The following is a 22,176-nucleotide window of genomic DNA, read 5'->3' as shown; positions in this document are numbered from 1 at the left end:
CTCGGTATTGTCGCTGTTAATGCGGCGCTTATGTTTGTTGCGACGTGACCTGCTATTGCCGTCCTTGGTATCCGAAGTAACATGGTTCTTTGATATGTTATTACTGCGAGCCAGCCAGCTGTCTTCTCCTGCACAAAAGCGGGTCATGAGTGTCGTGAGGGCTGCCATAGATTTCGGCTTTTCCTGACCAAGGTGCCGGGCTAGCCACTCTTCGCGGATGTTGTGTTTAAAAGCTGCTAGGGCCTCTGCATCCGGACAGTCGACGATTTGATTTTTCTTTGTTAGGAACCGTGTCCAGAATTGCCTGGTCGATTCCTCTGGCTGCTGAATTATGTGGCTCAAGTCATCGACATCTGGTGGTCGCACATAAGTGCCCTGAAAGTTGTCGAGGAATGCGGCTTCCAGATCTTCCCAACAGCCAATGGACTCTGCTGGCAAGCTGTTGAGCCAGTGCCGAGCTGGTCCTTTAAGTTTGAGTGGGAGGTATTTGATTGCGTGTAGGTCATCACCACGGGCCATGTGGATGTGCAGGAGGAAATCCTCGATCCATACCGCAGGATTTGTCGTGTCGTCGTATGATTCTATGTTTACGGGTTTGAAACCCTTTGGGATTTGATGATCCATTACTTCATCTATGAAGAATAAGGGGTGTGCGGCCCCTCTGTACTGGGCTATATCGCGACACAGCTCCAATGAATCTTGCCCGCTGTGTTCGGCCCGGCCGGATTTACTTTTACTGTATCCGGCGTGACGTTTATCGTCTCGCGTGGTGGCGCGCCCTCGTGATCCATAGATCGATCTTGCATGTTTTGCTTTGTCCTCCAATACGTCTCGCAGGTCTGGTGTATTTCCCCATGCCTTTTTATTTGAATGATGTCGGGGTGCGGGCTGAGTTTTTGGCTGGAATGCCTCTCTATCGCGGCCACGAGGTGGCCGATCAGCCGCGTCATACGCTTCTTCCTCCAGTCGGGGTAGCAACCTGCATTTTGGGTAACTCTTGGAGGGGCGTTCAAGTTTATATTCCTCGGCCGCGAGGACTTCAGTCCATCTGTCAGCTAGCAAATCTTGATCAGCTTGAAGCTGTTGCTGCTTTTTCTTAAGGCTATTTGCCGTGGCTATAAGCCAGTGCTTGAAGCGCTCTTGTTCGACGGGATCCTCTAGCACGACGAATTCGGCATCGTCGAGGCTTGCCTCGTCTTCGGAGGGGGGCATGTAATTATCGTCCTCCGCCTCTCCATCTGCCTCTCTCTCTGGAGGCCTGGCCTTTCCATCCTCCTGTCCTAGATCATGCTGGAGGGGATTGTTGCCATCTTCGGCACTATCCGGAGTGCTATTATCTCCTGTGCCGGTATCACCACTTTTGCTTTGGCGGGACTTAGAGCGGCACCGCTGACGTCTGCGCTTGGGTTGCTTCTTGGAGGGGTCATCCTCCGCTGTCTCGTCGCCATTGCCTTCTTTGGGTGTGTCCACCATGTATATATCGTATGATGAGGTGGCTGTCCAGTGCCCTGTGGGCAGTGGTTCCTCTTCGTTTCCCGCATCGTCGTCCATACCGTCGATGTCTTCGGAGTCGAAGTCGAGCATGTCGGTTAAGTCGTCGACAGTGGCTACTAAGTGGGTGGTGGGTGGGCAGCGAATTTCTTCGTCATCTGCATCCCAATCCTGCCAGACATAGTTCGGCCAGGATCCTCCTGACAAGGAGAGAGACCATAATGAGTTCAGTATGTCGCCAAAGGGCGAGTGCTGAAAAATATCCGCGGAGGTAAATTCCATGACCGGCGCCCAATCGGATTCGCTAGGAACGGGCGCAGGGGGTTCGGAGTCCGTGACCGGAGAAGGATCCGGCAGTCTGACAACACGGCTCTCGTGCAGGGTAAGGTCGATGTTCGGCTCGATCGCCGCTGAGGATAAGGCCTCCGTGGCGAGGTCCATCCACCCGTCCATGGACGGCGCAACTGGCTCCGAATCGAGGGTCGGAGCGGCTGCCGGTGCGATCTCCTGAACACTGTCCGATGGTAGAGCTAAATCGTGCTCATCGTGACCGCGTGACGCACAGGGCAGAGGCTCGAATCCGTCGAAGATCAAGTCTCCGCGGATATCGGTCGTGTAGTTTAAGCTTCCAAATCTGACCTAGTGGCCAGGGGCGTAACTTTTGATCTGCTCCATATGGCCAAGCGAGTTGGCCCGCAGTGCGAAGCCGCCGAATACAAAAATCTGTCCGGGGAGAAAAGTCTCACCCTGGACTGCATCGCTAACGATGATCGAAGGAGCCATCAAGCCTAACGGTGACGACACAGAGGAACTCTCAATGAAAGCACCAATGTCGGTGTCAAAACCGGCGGATCTCGGGTAGGGGGTCCCGAACTGTGCGTCTAAGGCGGATGGTAACAGGAGGCAGGGGACACGATGTTTTACCCAGGTTTAGGCCCTCTTGATGGAGGTAAAACCCTACGTCCTGCTTGATTTATTCTTGATGATATGGGTATTACAAGAGTTGATCTACCATGAGATCGGAGAGGCTAAACCCTAGAAGCTAGCCTATGGTATGATTGTATGTTGTTGTTGTGTCCTACGGACTAAAACCTTCCGGTTTATATAGACACCAGAGAGGGTTAGGGTTACACAAGGTCGGTTACAAAGGAGGAGATATACATATCTGTATTGCCTAGCTTGCCTTCCACGCCAAGTAGATTCCCATCCGGACACGAGACGAAGTCTTTAATCTTGTATCTTCATAGTCCAACAGTTCGGCCAAAGGATATAGTTCGGCTGTCTGGAGACCCCCTAATCCAGGACTCCCTCAAGGTGCATCTCCAAAGAGGAGGGGCAGCAGCTTCTCGCTGAGATACATGCCGGCATGGGCGGCCACCATGCAGCAGCTCGGGGCCTGGTCAGTAAGGCCTTCCGAGAAGGCTCCTTCTGGCCCACAGCCCGCACGGACGCACGTACGCTGGTTCAACATTGTGTTGGGTGCCAGTTATTTGCAAAGCAAAGCCATATGCCCCTCACAGCTCTTCGGACGATACTGATAACCTGACCATTTGCGGTCTGGGGGCTTGACATGGTCGGGCCACTTAAAGGGGGGCCAAGAAAAAGAAGTACTTGCTGGTTATGGTCGATAAGTTCACTAAGTGGATCGAAGCAAAGCCGATAACCTCTATAGAATCCAGACCAGTTTTTGACTTCATATCTAGTGTCATACACCATTACGGTGTTCCCCACAGTATAATCACTGATAATGGGTCTATTTTTACTGCCCAAGAGGTCAAAGATTGGTGTGCTAAGATGGGCATAAAGCTCGACTATGCTTCGGTGTACCACACGCAAACTAATGGGCAGGTAGAGCGAGCAAATGGACTAATTATGAGCGGCATCAAACCTCGCTTAATCCGCTCACTTAAAGAATCAAATTGCCACTGGGTAGAGGAGCTGGAGTCTGTGCTATGGGGGTTACGCACCACTCCTAATCGGTCAACAGGATACACCCCGTTCATTATGGTGTACGACGCTGAAGTAGTCCTCCCATGTAATTTGATCCATGACGCACCTAGAGTGTGCATGTACGAAGAGAAGGAGGCCGATTTGGATCGGCAGGACGACCTGGATGCCTTGGAAGGAGAGCGGGACATCGCACGGGCACGCTCCGCGTTTTATCAACAGCAAGCACAGCGCTACCAGAATCGAGAGGTTCAGGCGAAGGCATACAACATGGGAGAGCTCGTCCTCTGCCTCCCTGAGAAGCAGAAGCATAATCTTTCACCCAAATGGGAGGCCCCCTTCATCATAGATGAAGTACTCGCAGGAGGGGCATACCGCCTTCATAGCCCGTCAGATGATCACCTCGAACCCAACCCATGGAACGCCGCTCGACTTCAATGTTTCTACGCCTAGTCTGGTATCATCATCACCACTCCTCATTTTCCTTTGGTTTTATATCTTTCCTTGTTTTACTCTTGGAGCTTTAACCTCCCGACCTAGAGTTCGGATTGACCGTAACACGACATGTCGCCACTGTACACATCTTCGGATGTACTACCCAGCTTTACCTGGGGGCTTCTCTTAAAGAGGCCAACTACAATATTCATCAAACAACCTATTTATGTTGTTTGAACTAATGTTCTTCCAATATCTTTCAAGCCATTATATGCACCTATTTGACTTAAGTCCTTTGGCAAGTTGGGTTTCCTGGCTCCTGTGTTTACCCCTATGTTTCCGATTGTTCGGCTAGGAAGTAAAGGGAGCACCTCTGCGATTGTTACGCCCGGGTAATCTGGATACATACCTTAGACGGGTGAAGCCGAAAGCTAGTGTTCTTACAGAAAATAATAGTTCGACCCCAAGGGAAGTGAATATAACCAGGCGCTAGCCGCCAGCTCACTATTCTTGGTTCCTAAAAACCACGTCATCCATGTATCACCAGCATCCGGACTCACGGCTTATGGTCAACATACTATACCTAAAGAAAGGAACCCTTGGAGGAACTATTTTCTTCGGAAGATGTTTCTTATGTTATAAAGTAATATAAGACAGCTCGACGCGCACGTTTTGTCTGTTCGCACCAAATGGCCAGATTGCCTGGTTACCAGAAGTATTCCTTGTTCATCAGGGCATATAGTAAGGAACACTGCCCGACCACTGGTCGTGGAGGCGGAAGCCGATGTCCGGTTAAGGCAACATTTTCACTACGGACCGAGATGGCACAATGTAAAGTACATGGAAACATAGAATCACGCACCCTACTCTTTGTCAATACCATCTATCAAACTGTCCAAGGCACAATCTTGTTGAGAGTACCGAGCAGCAAGCATTACCCGGTCATATACTAAGCTAAGAGGTATTTCCTGCCCATCCGGCCCCACGGGTCCAACTCGAGCCATCTGTTCAGGTTCGAGCTTGGTAAATTGGGTCTTCACCATTGCCCACGCCTTGCGCGCTCCTTCCCGGCAAGCCGACTTCTTCCACAAATCAAAGCGTCGCCTCGCTCCTTTAAAGCGGCTTGCCAGCTCGGCCATGCTTTCTGGCGGCACTTCCATCGACCATAATGCCTTAACCATATTTTTCATGACCTTCCGGGCTCTCTCGTGCGTTTTGGTCAGCTCCTTCAAAAGGTTCCCACTAAAGGAACCGACCTCCTCTTCCGGCCGTCCCGTCAGGAGACCTAGCAAACAGGCGCGGCATGTTATTTATTGTGATCATCCACATACATGTAATATTGAATTCGTCACTTACTGAATATGCCGCCTTTTATCTTCTAGTTCTCCTCTTGGGCTTGCGCCAACTGAGACTTTAAACTCTCAATTTCTTGGGAATTTTGCTAATTTTCCGCCTTGAGCTTATTCTTCTCCTCATGACTTCATGTCGGACTCATTTCCCAGCCTTGTGCTGCGACTCCGCATGCCAATGGGATTCTCTGGCCGCTTCCAGGTCCTTCCGCAATTGGCCCAGGGACTCGGTAGCTACAGAGACAGTATGGTGATATAAAACAAGAAATGCTATACAGTTTTAAAGCATTCTAAAGCTTTCCCTCTTACCATGAGTCCCGCTGGTGACAACCGCTTCTAGTTTGGCCCTAGTATTGGCCAACTGCATTTGGCACAGCTCGAGGTCTTCGGAAAACTTGTTATTCTGTTCCCTCTGGCCTTCAAAATCTAAGCAACATATGGTATAGTTCCTTAACTCGGCCGTCCCGCCCAAATTAAGGCTCGGGGGCTACTAGATTAGGATCTGTGATATCTTCCTAAATAATTCATATAAGAGATCAAAGAAGACTCAAATAATATTCATGGATATAGATCTGATCATAAACTCAAAGTTCATCGGATCCCAACAAAAACACCGCAAAAAGAGTTACATCAAATAGATCTCCAAAAGACCATTGTATTGAGAATCAAAAAGAGAGAAGAAGCCATCTAGTTACTGCCTACGGACCCGTAGGTCTATGGTGGACTACTCACACATCATCAGAGAGGCACTAATGAGGACGATGAACCCCTCTATGATGGTGTTATATTGGATCCTGTGGTTCTAGAACTTGCGGTGGCTAGAATTGTGTTTCATCGACTCCCCTAGGGTTTCTGGAATATTTGGGAATTTATAGGGTGAAGAGGCAGTACAGGGGGGCTCCGTGGGGGGCATAGGCGCGCCCTGGTGGGTTGTGCTCCCGACGGGCCTCCCCTCTGGTACTTCTTTGGCCCACTGGGTGTCTTCTGGTGATGTAGGGTGGAACCCTAGATGGCCGATCTTTCACGAAAGGAGCGGATCCCGCGAAGAACACGAAGAACACGAGGGGAAACACGAGGTTAAAATCACAAGGGGAACACAAGAGAACACTCAAACCAACAAGTATGATCACACATGTGCTAGATCCATGAACACAAAAGGAGATACAAGATCCACAATCAACAAGGGACGATACACAGTAACCAGTTCTTCTCCAAAGTAGGTCTTGATGGGGCCACCAAAGAGGGGGTCTTGAATCCAAGGGGATCTTCTCCGAAGAGGGGTCACGGTCTCTCTCATGAAGTAGATCCGTAATGGATGAGCAAAGCTCTATCTCTAAATGAACTACCACTTTGCTAACCCTAGAAAGAGGGAGGAAGAGGAGTATATATAGTCTAGGTGGGCGAAGGGGTACATGGGCCTCGGCCCTTCACTGTGTGCAGACAGGTGGAGCCGGATGTCTGGGCGTCGGGCCGGATGTCCGGGGCTTCGCGACGGTCCGGATGTCCGGGCTGGGAGGCCGGATGTCCGAGCTGGCCTGGGTCTTCCAGATGCATTCGGTGATGGAGGGGCCGGATGTCCGGGGCTTAGGGAGGAGTCGGATGTCTAGGGCAAGGTGCCGGATGTCCGGGATGCACTCGTCCTTTTCGGTGTTCTCTAGATAGTCGATGCCAGATTTCTGGGGCAAGGGCCGGATGTCCGGGCTGGGCCGGATGTCCGGCCGCTATAGCAGCTGGCTCCTCTTCCTTCTCCTTCCTTCGCTTCCGCGCACGCTTGGCCTTGGTCCTTGGGCTCTCCATGGTCTCCTCGGGTGTACCTGAGTATGCACAAGGTCCGCGCTTGAAGTAGCATCCATGTCTTACATGCGGAAAGGGAAGATTCAGAAAGGAGCGAGTTCACCTTAGGTCCAAAGGCGTATGCTTGAGTGTACATGGGGATGATCATAGGATGCTCCGCATCATCTCCCCTCCCTTGGGAAAGATCCGACCTCAGATCGAAAACCTCATCACCATGGAAATGGTTGTCGTGGACGGACTTGTAGTTGGACGGATTGGAAGACATGGCGCAATCCAAGTACTCGAGGGTGTCGCCGGAGTGGTATACTTGCAAAAAGAGCAAACACAAACGACACTTGGAAATACAATGGTTAGCGCACACAAGGTGTCCATCAAGGAAATATGAGTCCGTGAGGCAAGATTGTTCGTGACAAAGCACATGAAGCTTAGCAAGATGATATGGAAGGAAATGTAAATCATTCATGGGAGCAAAAGCATTCATTGTGCACACAAATGTATTGTGAATGTGATCAATGCAACCACGGTGCAAAATGATGTCATAGTGAGATGGTTTATCAATAGCATGAATATGGCAATGGATTCATAATATGATTATGTTATCATGCAATTGATGGTAGGCAATATGATCATGATGTATGAATATGCCATCAAGAAAGATCACAACAAATTTGCTAAGGAAGTGCACAAGCTCATATATCATGGATGACATGGAAATGCAAGATGCAACAAGGCAATCATAATGTGAATCGATCCATGAATAAGGTGCAAATTTGTTATGGGTGGTGTTGTATTATAGCTCGATGTCGAGGTAGAAGTGGTGTTCCGGTGGAGCTTCCAAAATAGGTGCATCCACTAAGTCCGAGCACTCCTCAACTTGAAGGTCCATAGGGTCCATCTCCAATGTCGGTTCTCTGTTCACGAGATGTATCATGTAGACAACAAGAAGGAAACAACAATGAAAGTATGGCCCATCCAATATGCATAAGTGAAGATGGCTCAAAGGGAAAGACTTCACCTTTATGAGAATGTCGAAAATGTTGGTGTCGCACATCGTGTACGCCTTCACATGACCAAGTTGTCTCGTGATGGTACCACCTTGTGAATCCTTCAAAACAAAAGAACATGACAAACACTCGAAAAAACAAATGAGGTTAGCGGAAGTGCAAAACCTATCATTCGTGTGGTAAGATACCCAACAAGTGGATGCATCATGCTCATCATAAGAAAAGGACAAGGGAGCATTTCATAGTATGGAGGCATATGATGCGAGAACAACCAAATACAATAGGCTCAATCCAACAAGCATGCATCACATGGAATATGTCCAAGTCTCCAAGATAGATAAGCATATCATGGGTGCACTCACTATAATGGCATATGAGAGGTGCAACTAATGGATACAAGAGACAATTATCAAGATATATCACGTGAGAGGCATGAACATATATGTCATCAACCCAAGAAAGCAAGTAAGAATGGAACATGGGTGATGCGACAAAGCAAGCAATCATAGTGATTAAGTCAAGCAAGCTAGTAGTGCGAAGATGCAACGTACTAGAAGAGATCATGTCAAGCATGTCATGGGTGCAAATAGTGTGCATGAATAATTCACATGACATAGCACAAGCATGAAAGCAAGATATGAGCATAATATCATCAATGTATTGGTGGTGAGAGGCCATATGTAAATAGCAATGGGACATCATGACTCTCCCAACACAACAAGCAACAATAGCATGAGGCACATGGTAAACATGGCAATAACAACAAGGATCTCCACCAAGCATGCAAATACACATATGAGTAGTAAAATGGTGAATCATGGGTAGATGCAAGCAAGGGTTACAATTGCATGGCAAAATCATGTAAAGAGGCATAGCATGCAAAGTGAGCAGGATAGGATGGGCATAAGATGGCAAGTGGTAAATAGCCCATAGCCGTGTGAGAGCCAAGTAGAAGAGATGCGCGAAGAGAACGGTGGTAAGGATAGTCTATGGAATCCCAAATCATCGTTGCTCTCAAGAGCTCATTTCGTCAACTCTTGGGATTGAGAGGTTGACGAATATACATGAGTACCTACACAAAGCAAAGGCAAAAGGAAAATTGTGTGTGTGTGGTATATGCACACATCATCCATCATGATGCATACGTGCATGTGTTGGTTAGCACAAAATATCCAATGCTCAAATAAATGAGATGTGTGATATAGAAACATGCCATCCATCATGAGAGTTTGTTATTATGTATAGCATAATGGAGACTCAAATTATGTAATGCGTCATGGGAAATATCTAGAACATTGTTATCCACGGAATGCATATGGTGCAAGCAATTATGAGAATCATGCAAAGTATGGAATGCATCTAATATGTATGAGGAAATTATGGGGGTCTCCTCATGATCATTAGTGGAAACATCACATGGAGAATATTGTCAACATCCAAAACAAAGCATATTTGGAACAATGTGATCATGGCATGGTATAGTAGACGAATTGCGCAAATCATGTAAAGGTAGCATAGCAATATCATCACATGAAAAACAAAAGCCAATGACCATCATCTCGTCATCTATGTCATAAGTGCAAATAGGATTTATTTTAATGGGGCATGCATAGGTACTATGTTGAGATTGAAGTGATGCAATATGGGAGATCTCACTCATAGCATATGACAAGTTTAAAGGATTGTCAAACATGATGTTACCAATAGAATTTTCACATGATATCCTATTTAGCATAGCATCACAAGTAGGCAATTCAACATGCTCATCATCATATTCATCATAAATTGGTAAGTCATGACATGAATAATTCGCACTAGCATGAAGCATGGGTGGATCAACATCATGCAAGCAATCATTGGTGGGATAGTCCGCTAGTGGGACAAGCGAAGCACCATCACCTATGTTACCTTTGGAGCATCGCTCATGTGTTGTAGGTGAGGTGTCGAAGATCCACCCATTGTCATCTTCATCTTGATGGAACCATGTGGGGGGTGCATATTCTTCCACCATGGCCATCGTCGTCGTTGGAGGTATGGACTCGTCGAGGGTAGGCATGTCATCATGTAGGAGACCTAGCACCAAAGAAGAAAACACACTTCGAGTAGAGGGTAAGTCGTTAGAAATCATAGTGGCCTCATGTGCCGTGTCAACTACCTCACTCACTAAGTGTTGTGGCTCACTCACTCCTGGTATGATGCTCTCACTCATATGGTTGGTAGAGTCACTCAAATGGCTCTCAACCTCACATAGGATGTGTGGCATGCTCTCAAGTGTGGGGCTAGTGGTGGTCACACTCATCCTCTCATAGGCAATGCACTCAATGTCACATATGGTGGACTCACTCATGTCACTCATGTGGTGGTGGCTCTCCTCACATGGGAATTGGGGCATCTCTTCATATGTGGGTGTCGGAGAGATGTAGGTGTAAATGTCTCCATGTTCAATCATGTCGTAGTCGTAGCCGTGGATGAAGGCCGAAGATGGCACATCATCACTCTCCTCTAAGACCAAAGATAAGGTCTCATGTGCAGTCTCATAGCTTGACTCGAAGTATGAGTCCAATATGGGCGTTGTCTTCATGTTGTTGAAGAGGCTCATACTCGTCGTCGTGGTCGAAGGGGACGGCCCTTGCTCGACCTTCTTGTCGCCGTCTTGTTGTTGGAGGCCCATATGATGTGGCACCTCGTAGCTCGTCTCCATGACCGAAGGGAAATTCCCATGCTCGGGCATCTTCCTTGAGGGGCTTCCGAAGATGGAAGTGTCGCCCTCGCTCGTAGGTGGTCGCCTTGTTGGTGAAGATGTCGATGTAGGCAAACTCATGGGAAGTAGGCGAAGATGTCGTACGTCCAAAGGCGAAGATGCCTTGATAGCACTTGGCGAAGATGATGAAGTGGTTGTTGTAGTCGTAGCGCTGTCTTGGTTGTGATCGTCTTGCGATCTTCTTTTGTGCTCTTGAAGCTTGGCCTTGGCGTGAAGTAGGGCTTGTTTGGACTTGTGCATTTGCGCTTGGCGAGCATCTTCATGATGATGGTGTCGTTGTCGTGCTTGAGCTCGATGGCGTGCGTCGTCGTCGTGCACATGATGCTTCGATGTGACTTGCCCTTCATGACAATGTGGATCACGAACGTGATGTTGGTCGCCATGGAGATGTGGGCGTGGACAACTTGCGCTTGCATCATTTTTGCGCTTCGAAGACTTGTGACTTGAACGTCGCCGCCTTGAGGATGATGAAGGGGAAGAACGGTTGATCAACAAGGTCCGAATCTCCTCCATCCTTGCATCTTGCTCCTCCTTTTGTGAGGAAAGCTTGTTGTCGATGTAGTCCCTTTTCCTTGCTTCGGAGTGACGAATGTCAATGGAGAGGTTCTTGATGCAGTCTCGCAATCTTGATTGTGTGCCTTGCATTTGTTGTTGTAGATCGAAGATTGGCGCTTTGGTGATGTAGTTGTTCACGTCGTCGTTGCTGTGGAAGAGTGGAGATGAAATGCCTTGCCTATCCATCACAATACTCGAGCAAATATGAGTGGAGAAAGGAGAAGAACTATACCAAATGTACCTTGACCGATGTTGAAGATGGATCAATGATCACTCAATGATGTAACAAGGAAATAGCACAATTGGTACCAATTCTTCTCGGTTTCTCACACCTACACAAATAAGGCTTATGGTGGAGCTCGGTGAGGATAGTGGCACAAAAATTTGATGCAAAATGTTAGCAAGAGTCAATAATGTTGAAAGAGATTCACAAATTCGCAAGTGAAACAAGTAGACCAATAGCAATAAATGGCACACGGAAACGCACACACGGATAGATAAATGGGGTCGTGCAACCAAGGAATGAGCTCAAAATGTGGAGTCCATGAAAAACGCTCGTGTTGCACAACTCAAGAGAGACGCTAGCATGATTTCTCAATAGGCGGATACGACACTTGTCCACAACCTATAGGAGACAAAAATGCAACGACTTCTATCCTAAGTATGTTATATATGTATGATGTTCCAATGTTATGATCCAAGATGATCGGATATGACAATCTTATATGCAATGTGGTATGGTGCTATGGCACTTGCTTACAAGCTTCTTTGCTCTTTCTCTTTTGCTTAAAAGCTTAATCTTTTTTTTGTATGGCCACTTTTGCACAATGCACAAACCAAGATAGCAATTGTGTATATGCGGGAACAAACTTGAGACACAAGGGATGATATGATACCAATATGATATGGTATGTATGCAATGGAAGGTGTAGATCACTAATGTGCACAAGTAACGTTGCCGGCAATACTCAAATGGCTAGTCTCGATAGGCAAGTGACGCAAAATGGGCTAGGGGTTAACAATGCAATTCCAAGGGAATATACAATGGAGGGATACCACGATACCAAGATTATATGGAGGTTACCGTCGAAGGTTTCTCGTTTGTAAGCCACAGATGGATGTTTGTGAAGTGGTCAATGTCGATGACGAACTCGAGGCGATGATGAGTTGCGGTGATCTTGATGTAGATACCAAGATGATGGAGACTCGTCCCTAAGTAGCCCAAACACCTTAGGAAATGGAAAAACCGCAAACTCAAAATCTCAAAGGCAAATGTCAAATGGTGGTAGCGGGATGTGGTGGTGGTTTTGTGGAAGCTCAATGGAATTGCGGAGTGGCAATGATGGGTTGTGGAGTACGCAATGCGGAAATGGAGGGTAAGGTGGTGGACTATACATGGTTTCGGAGTTGGAAGCACGGTCCCTAAGTAGCCGAAACACCTTAGGAGACACAACTCACAACACAAACAAAATTGGGTTAAGTTGGGGTGGCGAAACTGTAAGCCTATGCGGAAGTTATGGTGGTGGTTGATGAAGAAGCAATCGTCCCTAAGTAGCCTAAACACCTTAGGAGACTCGAATCACTCCTCAAGCAACCACTAATGCGATGGGGAACAAAATTGGTTAGGTTGCGGAAGTCGATAGTGGTTATGCGGAGGTTGTGGTGGAAGCCCTAGGCAAAGATGCCAAAGATCCAAAAATCTGATGGATTCAAATGGTTATCGTAGTATTTTTGTGGTAAGGGGGATGTCAATAGCTTCAAAACGAGCTAAAGAACGTCAAAAACGGACTCCGGATGAATTAGTTATGGTCAAAACGGTGAAACACGGGAGGCTGATGCTCCAGGGGTCGGACATCCGGGGTCGGGCCGGATTTCCGGGACCTGATGTCTAGTACCACACGCGAAAATGCGCTCTAGGAGCCGGATGTCCGGGCTAATGGCCGGATGTCCGGGGCTATGGGCCGGATGTCCGGGCTCCAAATCCGAGGATGAACTCGAGGAACTCGATTTTGGGGGAGGAAATTGATGATTTTGGGGGCAAAATTGCGGAGATTTCACGGATGGAAAATGGGGAAAGTTGGGGGAAAGATAGATCTACTCAAGACACAACGAATCCATGGATCAAAATCAACAAAACATCATCGAAACCAACAAATCACAAAAAAAATTGGGGTTATTTTTGGTGGGGAATTTTTGAATTTGGGACAAAATCAACAAAATTGGGCTAGAAAACAAAGAAGGGAGGCTCCGAAATCGTGATCAACGTGGCTCTGATACCAAGATGATGTAGGGTGGAACCCTAGATGGCCGATCTTTCACGAAAGGAGCGGATCCCATGAAGAACACAAGGGGAAACACGAGGGAAAAATCACAAGGGGAACACAAGAGAACACTCAAACCAACAAGTATGATCACACATGTGCTAGATCCATGAACACAAAAGGAGATACAAGATCCACGATCAACAAGGGACGATACATGGTAACCGGTTCTTCTCCAAAGTAGGTCTTGATGGGGCCACCCAAGAGGGGGTCTTGAATCCAAGGGGATCTTCTTCGAAGAGGGGTCGCGGTCTCTCTCGTGGAGTAGATCCGTAATGGATGAGCAAAGTTCTATCTCTAAATGAGCTACTACTTTGCTAACCCTAGAAAGAGGGAGGAGGAGGAGTATATATAGTCTAGGTGGACGAAGGGGTACATGGGCCTTGGCCCTTCACTGTGCACAGACAGGTGGAGCCGGATGTCCAAGCGTCGGGCCAGATGTCCGGGGCTTCACGACGAGCCGGATGTCCGGGCTGGCCTGGGTCTTCCAGATGCATTCGATGATGGAGGGGCCGGATTTCCAGGCGAGGGGACGGATGTCCGGGGCTTCGGGAGGAGCCGGATGTCCGGGCTGCACTGGTCCTTTCTAGTGTTCTCTGGATAGCCGATGCCGGATTTCCGGGGCAAGCGCCGGATGTCCGGCCGCTGTAGCAGCTGGCTCTTCTTCCTTCTCCTTCCTTCGCTTCCGCGCACGCTTGGACTTGGTCCTTGGGCTCTCCATGGTCTCCTTGGGTGTACCTGAGTATGCATAAGGCCCGCGCTTGAAGTAGCATCCATGTCTTACATGCGGAAAGGGAAGATTCAGAAAGGAGCGAGTTCACCTTAGGTCCAAAGGCGTATGCTTGAGTGTACATGGGGATGATCGTAGGATGCTCCGCATCATCTGGTCCAGAAAAAATCTCCCAAAAGTTTCGTTGCGTTTGGACTCTGTTTGGCACTGATATTTTGCAAAGTAAAAAACAAGCAAAAACAGCAACTGGCACTGGGCACTATGTCAATAGGTTAATCCCAAAATTTGATATAAAGTTGCTATAAAATGATTGTAAAATATTCAAGAATGATAATATAACAGCATGGAACAATAAAAAGTTATAGATACGTTAGAGACGTATCACCCCCTACCCAAGATCCGCCGGTTTTGACACTGACAATACTATTGACTCTTTGCATGAAAAGTAAATACATAAAGGTAAAAGATAGACCCTTTGTAGAAGGAAGCAGAGGTTGTCATGCACTTTTTGTTTTTGGATGTGCAAGCTCTTAATGTAAAGGAACGTTATTTTATATTGCCCCTTGTGATAGTAACCTTTATTTTGCAGTTCGTCGATTTAATTTTTTTACAATCACAAGATCGTACAAAGCTTATTTTCCTTTAAAATAAAAGATCGTATAATTTAGAAGCAAATTTTATGCTTTATGCATCGATGACAACTTAGTTGAAGGATCTTAATCAATCTATAGGCAGATATAGTGGGCTCTGCTACTTCTTAAGCTTGCATTGATTTTCCCTTGAAGAGGAAAGGATGATGCAGCAAATTAGAGATAAATATTTTCCTTAGTTAAGAACCAAGGTATCAATCCAGTAGGAGGCACAAACAAGTCCCCAATAGATGCACCTGCATAAACTAACAAAGACTTGCACACAACTAAAAAATTGGGTTGTCAATCCCTTCATGGTCACTAGAAAGAGTGAGATCCGATAGAGATAGATATAAAAGATAAGTAAAAATATAAAAGTAAATACATTGCAGCAAGGTATTTTTGGATTTTTGATTTTATAGATCTGACAATAATATGTTAAAAATAGACCCGGGGCCATAGGTTTCACTAGAGGCTTCTCTTTGAAGAAAACATAAGGTGGGTGAACAAATTACTGTTAATCAATTGATAGAAAAGTGCATAGTTATGACGGTATCTGAGGCAATGATCATGAATATAGGCATCACGTCCGTGACAAGTAGACCGACTCCTGCCCGCATCTACTACTATTACTCCACACATCACTCCTATCCAACATGCATCTAGTGTATTAAGTTAACAAAAACGGAGCAACGCCTAAAGTGCTAAAGTGCTTTGGCTCCATTATATTTTCTCCATTAACCTAGTTGTTTAGAGACTCGTTCAATCATGTATTTGATATTGTAGTGATAATATTTTTATTAAGTGAGTTGCACAGACTTGGCCAATTTATTATGTAGCTTTAAATATGGCGAAGTATTATATGCCCATGTCGGGACTATAATTACCTTTTCTCTTGCAAATAAGATAACTAATTACTACTCCAGCTACTTTTGGGCTTGAAAAATACCTTATCCCAAAGTATAGTCAGTAACATATGTGCAGAGGAAAAGGTTTACACCTAAGCTGCTTCACATGCCTTGATATGATTTAGTCACATTCTTTATAAAAAAAGTCAAGAGTTTGGTCAATTTTAATCATTAATGAACATAAATAAGCTGCTCAACAATCAAATACATTTGGATTCCGAGTGTAGCTTCATAACACAAATTCATATGACTTCTAAAATACATGAATAGGAAAACCCATTAGTAGAATGTAGTGGTATATTTAATATTACATGATTTATATGGTCGTTTGATTGTGCACGGAATAAGGTAAGGTTCTTTACATGGGGTAAGTGGATGGAAATTTTTGTATGAAATCTAGTAAAAATTAATCATACCGGGGAAATTCGATGAATTGCAATCCTACAAATCAACAACTCAAAATTCATAAAAAACTTTAAACTTCATTTATAAATCATTTAAGTCAAAGGCCTATGAAGAGAGAGCACTTTGTTTTCTTAACACAGTACAGACACAGACACTCATACATACGCACATACGCTCACCCCTATGAACGCATGCACACCATATCCTTATTAGCACCTCTGAGAGACTGAGCCGACCCAATATCTTGAGATTGACAAAGTCACCACACGCGCCTTCTTAGTCGACTGGAACGTCTCCTCCCACTGAATCGGAAAGCCTGAAACAAATCAAGGAAATGCGAGCATCGGTGTCTAGTTTAGGACTTGAATCCTGGTAGGCTGGTTTCAACACAAAGAACCTAACCATGCTTAGTTTGCGAGAGAGAACTTTGTTGTTATGATATGAGTGTTGCATGCCTTTGATGTATTGTGGAATTCCAACTTATTTACTCAAGGTATTCAATTTATTGTTAGTAGATGACCATACTCTGTTATCTTAATGATAGTGGAACCGCCTTTTATAAGGTTACTAAAAATAAATCATGTTTGCATCAACATGTAGGGCCAAGGTCTGCACTAAACACAACAAACACATTGTGTGTGTAGAGAGATGCTTTAGTTTGTGATTTAGGAAGATAAATTGTGTTGTACTAACATTTGACCTATATTTTTCTTTTGCAAATTTTCATGAAAAATGAGTCATGTTTTGTAAGTCTAAGTAACTTCCACATTATATAGCAAATAGACAATAGGTGTATATGCACCTAGAAGCCATAGCCAATTACCGAAATTCTATTATCAAAATACATATTTTGAAAAGTTGAAAAATTCGAAACAAAAATTCCGCGGGTATATCCGGACATTCTATGTGCGTGCACAAAGTTTCGATAAAAAACGATGTTTTTTGTGGCTTGTGTAAAAAAGATAAAGAAATGCCTCGTGAATAGTTATAATGAAGCATCAGAAATTGTCTTTTTTTACACAAGCCACAAGAAGCCTCGTTTTTCACCGGAAACTTTGTGCACGCACGTAAAATGTCTGGATATACATGTGGGATTTTTGTTCAGAATTTTTCAATTTTTCAAAATGTGTATTTAAACAATGGGTGTATATGCACCTAGAAGCCATAGCCAATTACCGAAATTACAAGTGTTATATAGTTGTCCACCGCAAAAAAACCCGATAAGCTTATAGAATTGACGCTTCGTGTGAACGTTTTCTGACCGATCGCTCTGAGGTGCGTCAGATTCCATGCGCAAATATTAAAAGCGTTGGCTTCCTCCGCCCGAGCGAGCGACGAAATGCTTCGTTTTGTAGACTCCCTTGAGAGTGAACGCCGCAAACTTCCTATTTTTAATCCATTTTTAAATCCTAAACAAGTGGCTACAAGATCATGTCAAATTCTGCCTTTTAGGGTTTTTTTCTTTTTTGCACATGGCAAATATATCGTGTATACCATGGCAAATTCTGTTTTTAGTGACATGGTGTTTTCGTAAAGCCCTTTAATTACCCCCTCAGAATAGAACATGACACGTTGAAACACGGATGAGGATACTGCTCTACTCGTAGTAGTCCCGGTATTAGGGCCTCTTTGATTCGTAGGATTTTGAAAATGTAGGAATAGAAAAAGTGTAGGGTTGAAGTGGCATACCCATTTGAATCCTATAGAATTAGTAATGATTGTTTGATGCCACGGAAAAAATAAAGGAATTGTAAAAAGAGGTTGGAGTGGATGTTAAATTTCCTATGAAATGCAGTACAAAAGATTCCATAGGAAAAATTCCTATGAGATCCAATCCTATGAATCAAAGGATCAATATAGGAAAAAATCCTAAAGATTTCAATCCTTCAGAAATCTTATAAAATTCCTTTGAATCAAAGAAACCCTTACCTTTTTGCAAGGAAAGGAAAGAAAAAGAAAAGAGAGGAAATCGTCAAAACCGATTAGAGAAAGACACGACACTAACACAAATTTCAGGCTTTAAACTCTGCGAAATGAGATGCCCCTAGCCTCCATAGCAGCACGATGACAAACAAAGACCAGCTCTCTCTCTTCCCTCTTCCCCTTGTGCCAGCCCACCCACAGCCGGAAGGGAACCACGCGCAAGGCCACCACCCAAACGGCTATAATTAGAGGAGAGACACGGTTCTTCCCATAAGCCCCCTGCTCCTGCCTCCTCTTCCTCATCTCGCTATTCCTTTCCGCTCCCACACCACGCGCAAACGTCCACAACCCTTTGTATTTCCACACAACACCCTCCCCTGTACGTGACCAACTCCGATAGCGGAGACACGAATCGAGCCGTGTCGACAACAAACAATTAGCCCAGACCCCGAGGACACCAGCGCAAAAACACCGCCCGGCACCGGGGCGGCCAAGAGACCGCCGCCGCCGGCCGATCGGAGCACCATTGGAGCCGCGCGCGCCCCTCCGCCTGCCCCCGCGCGTCCGGGCGCTGACCCGTCGCAGCGCCGTCGCCCGCGCTGCCGCGATGGAGTCTGCCGGCTACTACACCAACTGCAAGAAGACCGACGGAATCTGCGAGGGCATCTGCGACGGCGAGGTGAGGACCTCGCTCCCGTCCCTTCGCCCACACCCCCCAGATCTGTCCCTTTCCCACACCGCGTGGCTATCTCGGTGGATTGATTACCTGGTCCACGAGAAGGCCCCTTCTCGACCCTGCTTTTTCCTTCTTTTTATATTTTATTTATTTATTATTTCTTTTTGGTTGGCCTGGAAACTGCTCGCTTCATGCTTCGGTTGCTCCAATTGCTCTTGTTCGCGCTTCGATTCCACCACCAATATCACGCTTGCTTCGATATACTATTGTTATTCCGTCGGCAGGTTTCTGTTTTAGAGTAAGTGTCGATGAGATTTGCCTAGTCCGGCTCCGAGATGCTTGCCTAGTTGCTTTACAAGAAGAAGAATGTTTGATCTGTTTCGGTCCTACACATGGGGGGATTAGGTGTAATCCCAGGTTTTGATGCTGCTTCTGGTGCTGGTGGAATCTCGCGAGCTGGCCGAATTTGGGTTCCCTCTAATCCTGGAATCTTTTCTTTAACCGGTTGAGGTGCGGCCGTGAAACGACCCACCTTTAGTAAAAGGGCCAGGTTAATACTTGTGCACGCTGACGATTCATGCTGCCAAAGTAGACTACGAAGGAGTTCGTTAAGAGATACTCCTACGTACTCCACTATGCAGCTTGCTCTTATCGTCGATCTGAATTAGGCTGTGTCTATTTTTCTTTGTATAGTAACAAAATAAACACAAATCCACTTGAATACTTGTTCCTGCCATGGTTGATCTTCCATGAGTAATAATGTAACATTGATTTTGTGCTTCCCGTGTTGAGTGGGTTTTAAATTTTTTTCCCTGTTTTCATCTACAGCCATCCAATTTGCGCTGAACAAATTAGTAACTCTCTTTAGCCAAAAAATTCAGTTATGCAATACACCGTAAGCTTTACTAATTGATTTACAATAGAATTGGCGTCATAAGTTGGGTAAATCAGTGTGTGCTGCATATCCCTGCAGTTTGTACAGTCTTTTCTTGTTCAAATAGTTGTGTGAAGAAGATGGGTGTTTACTTGCATATTATTATTTTTAGCTCAATTTCGTGCTTCTTGTGACTTCCATTGCCTGAGTGATTTCTCACATGGTTTCTGTATTCATTTGCAGCATGGTTCAAAGGCTGTTCTGAGCATGTCAAGGCTGAAGTGTGCACTTCGGGGATTTGATTTAAAGGCCCTTCTGTTCCTGCTGATTGGTGTGCCGATTATAATTTTCGTCATATATGTTCATGGCCAGAAGGTCACTTATTTCCTCAGACCAATCTGGGAGAAGCCCCCGAAGCCTTTCACCGTACTTCCTCACTACTATCATGAAAATGTTTCGATGGCAAACCTCTGCAAGTTGCATGGATGGAAGATCCGAGAGGCTCCACGGCGTGTCTTTGACGCGGTGCTTTTCAGCAACGAGCTCGACATTCTTGATATTCGTTGGCACGAGCTTAGCCCGTATGTGTCAGAATTTGTGCTGCTCGAGTCCAATTCAACATTTACTGGCCTTGAAAAGAAGCTCCACTTCAAGGAAAACCGCCAAAAGTTTGAGTTTGCTGAATCACGGTTGACCTATGGTATGATAGGGGGGAGGTTTGTGAAGGGTGAGAACCCATTTGTGGAGGAATCATATCAGAGAGTCGCGCTTGACCAGCTTCTAAAGATCGCCGGGATCACCGACGATGACCTGTTGATTATGTCTGATGTTGATGAGATCCCAAGTGGTCATACAATCAACCTGTTGAGATGGTGCGATGATACGCCTGAGATACTTCACCTTCAGCTGAAGAACTATCTCTACTCGTTTCAATTTATGCTTGATGATAAGAGTTGGAGGGCTTCAGTACACAGATACCGAGCGGGGAAGACGAGGTATGCCCATTACCGGCAAACTGACGACCTTCTGGCAGACTCAGGATGGCACTGCAGCTTTTGCTTTCGGTACATAAATGATTTTGTCTTCAAAATGAAAGCCTACAGCCATGTGGACCGGATCAGATTCAGCTACTTCCTGAACCCCAAAAGAATTCAGCATGTGATATGCCAAGGGGCTGATCTCTTTGATATGCTTCCGGAGGAGTACACGTTCCAAGAGATCATCGCCAAGCTTGGTCCAATCCCAAGTACGTATTCAGCGGTTCATCTTCCCGCCTATCTGCTCGAGAAGGTTGATCAGTACAGGTATCTTCTTCCTGGCAACTGCATGAGAGAAAGTGGGTAGCCTCGGCCGTTTCCATCAAGATGTGATGCCCCCTTGGGGAAGAGTGTGGCTTAGCGGTTGTATTTGATACCAGTGGCTGGCTGACTTAGTTGGAATGGCGGTTGTGTTGGGTTCATGATTTTGTACCATGTAATTCAAAACAATGGATGGAGGGCCTGACAGCATAGCGCATGCTCCATGGGCCGCTGCGTGCATGTTTTATTTTTGGAAGAGGAGCTTAGCCACCTGAGTCTCTTGTTGATTCATTGCTTCCATGATTGATTTATGAACTCAGAAAATATATTGTAGATTACAGACTGAGTGTGACATTTGCAGCAGTTTCTCATTGTTACCTTGTGGTGTACATTATTATTATCATCATCATTTATTCTTGCTGATGATTTACTGCAGTACATGTGCACTCAGTGGGTTCATGTCCTGCCTGCCCGCCTTACTGCTGTCAGGGGCCATCCGTTTTTCTGGTCAAGTGTCTTAATCCTCCTCTTTACATGTGATGCCGTTGCTGTCGTACTGAAGACACCGGAGTGTGCAATTGATTGCATCTGTCATCTTTCTTTTGCCAACAGTCACAGGTTTCCTTGGTAAGGGTAGGTTTGGTGCAGGTTGATTTGGGTAATCCATACTCTGTTTGGGCATCACTGGCAGCTGCAAGTTGTTAAGCGACCTGTGAGCGCTGCAATGTGGGTGGGAACAGGCTGTCCGTGTGGGTTGCTGTCCACCTCGGCCAGAGTGGCAAAACATGCTGCGCAGCACATTGGCTGTTGGCCTTCCTCTCCGTGCGACCCTACGCGACTTTGTTCCGTTGCTACGAGGCTTCCTCGGCTAGTTGATTTGTTCAATGATTTTCAGAGAAACGTTGCCAGTAGTAGTGGTATAACTTGCAGTCTTCGGTGGAGGGAAATTGCAGATTTTATGTGGGATTTTGCCTGCGGACTGAGCTGTCTCTGGAGGCAAGTTGTAGAGGAGATTCCTTGAGGCGAGTGGTACAGTGGCATGGGCGTCGCCGGTGGACCGGGTCACGAAGGCATAC

At 46.0% G+C, this 22,176-nt stretch overlaps 2 protein-coding genes across 3 annotated transcripts; both read left to right on the top strand.

Annotated features, from left to right (window-relative positions):
* Positions 1-3,285: 3,285 nt before the first annotated feature.
* On the top strand, positions 3,286-3,891 carry LOC147965291 (uncharacterized). The gene has a single exon (XM_087530391.1). It carries the CDS (start codon positions 3,286-3,288, stop codon positions 3,889-3,891), a length of 606 nt encoding a protein of 201 aa, XP_087386517.1.
* Positions 3,892-18,418: 14,527 nt separating this feature from the next.
* On the top strand, positions 18,419-21,477 carry LOC125513544 (uncharacterized). Of its 2 annotated transcripts, none has more exons than XM_048678670.2 (2): positions 18,419-18,931; positions 20,046-21,477. In XM_048678670.2, exons 1-2 carry the CDS (start codon positions 18,860-18,862, stop codon positions 21,144-21,146), a joined length of 1,173 nt encoding a protein of 390 aa, XP_048534627.1. In that variant the 5' UTR covers positions 18,419-18,859; the 3' UTR covers positions 21,147-21,477. The 2 variants fall into 2 exon arrangements, with proteins under 2 accessions (XP_048534627.1, XP_048534628.1); XM_048678671.2 differs by lacking the exon at positions 18,419-18,931 and adding an exon at positions 19,093-19,226.
* The last annotated feature ends 699 nt before the right edge of the window (positions 21,478-22,176 follow it).

The sequence above is a fragment of the Triticum urartu genome, chromosome 6A, assembly GCF_056163025.1.
Source record: "Triticum urartu cultivar PI428250 chromosome 6A, HENAU_Tu73, whole genome shotgun sequence".
NCBI lineage: Eukaryota > Viridiplantae > Streptophyta > Magnoliopsida > Poales > Poaceae > Triticum > Triticum urartu.
Note: the sequence above shows the minus strand (reverse complement) of the source record. Positions and strands in the feature narration are given on the sequence as shown.

What these genes read in the sequence shown, in the direction of transcription:
- LOC147965291 (XM_087530391.1), top strand. Translation starts at nt 3,286, where the DNA reads ATGGGCATAAAGCTCGACTATGCTTCGGTGTACCACACGCAAACTAAT.
- LOC125513544 (XM_048678670.2), top strand. Translation starts at nt 18,860, where the DNA reads ATGGAGTCTGCCGGCTACTACACCAACTGCAAGAAGACCGACGGAATC. An exon ending in AGGGCATCTGCGACGGCGAG is followed by an intron (nt 18,932 to 20,045) that starts GTGAGGACCTCG and finishes ATTCATTTGCAG; the next exon opens with CATGGTTCAAAGGCTGTTCT.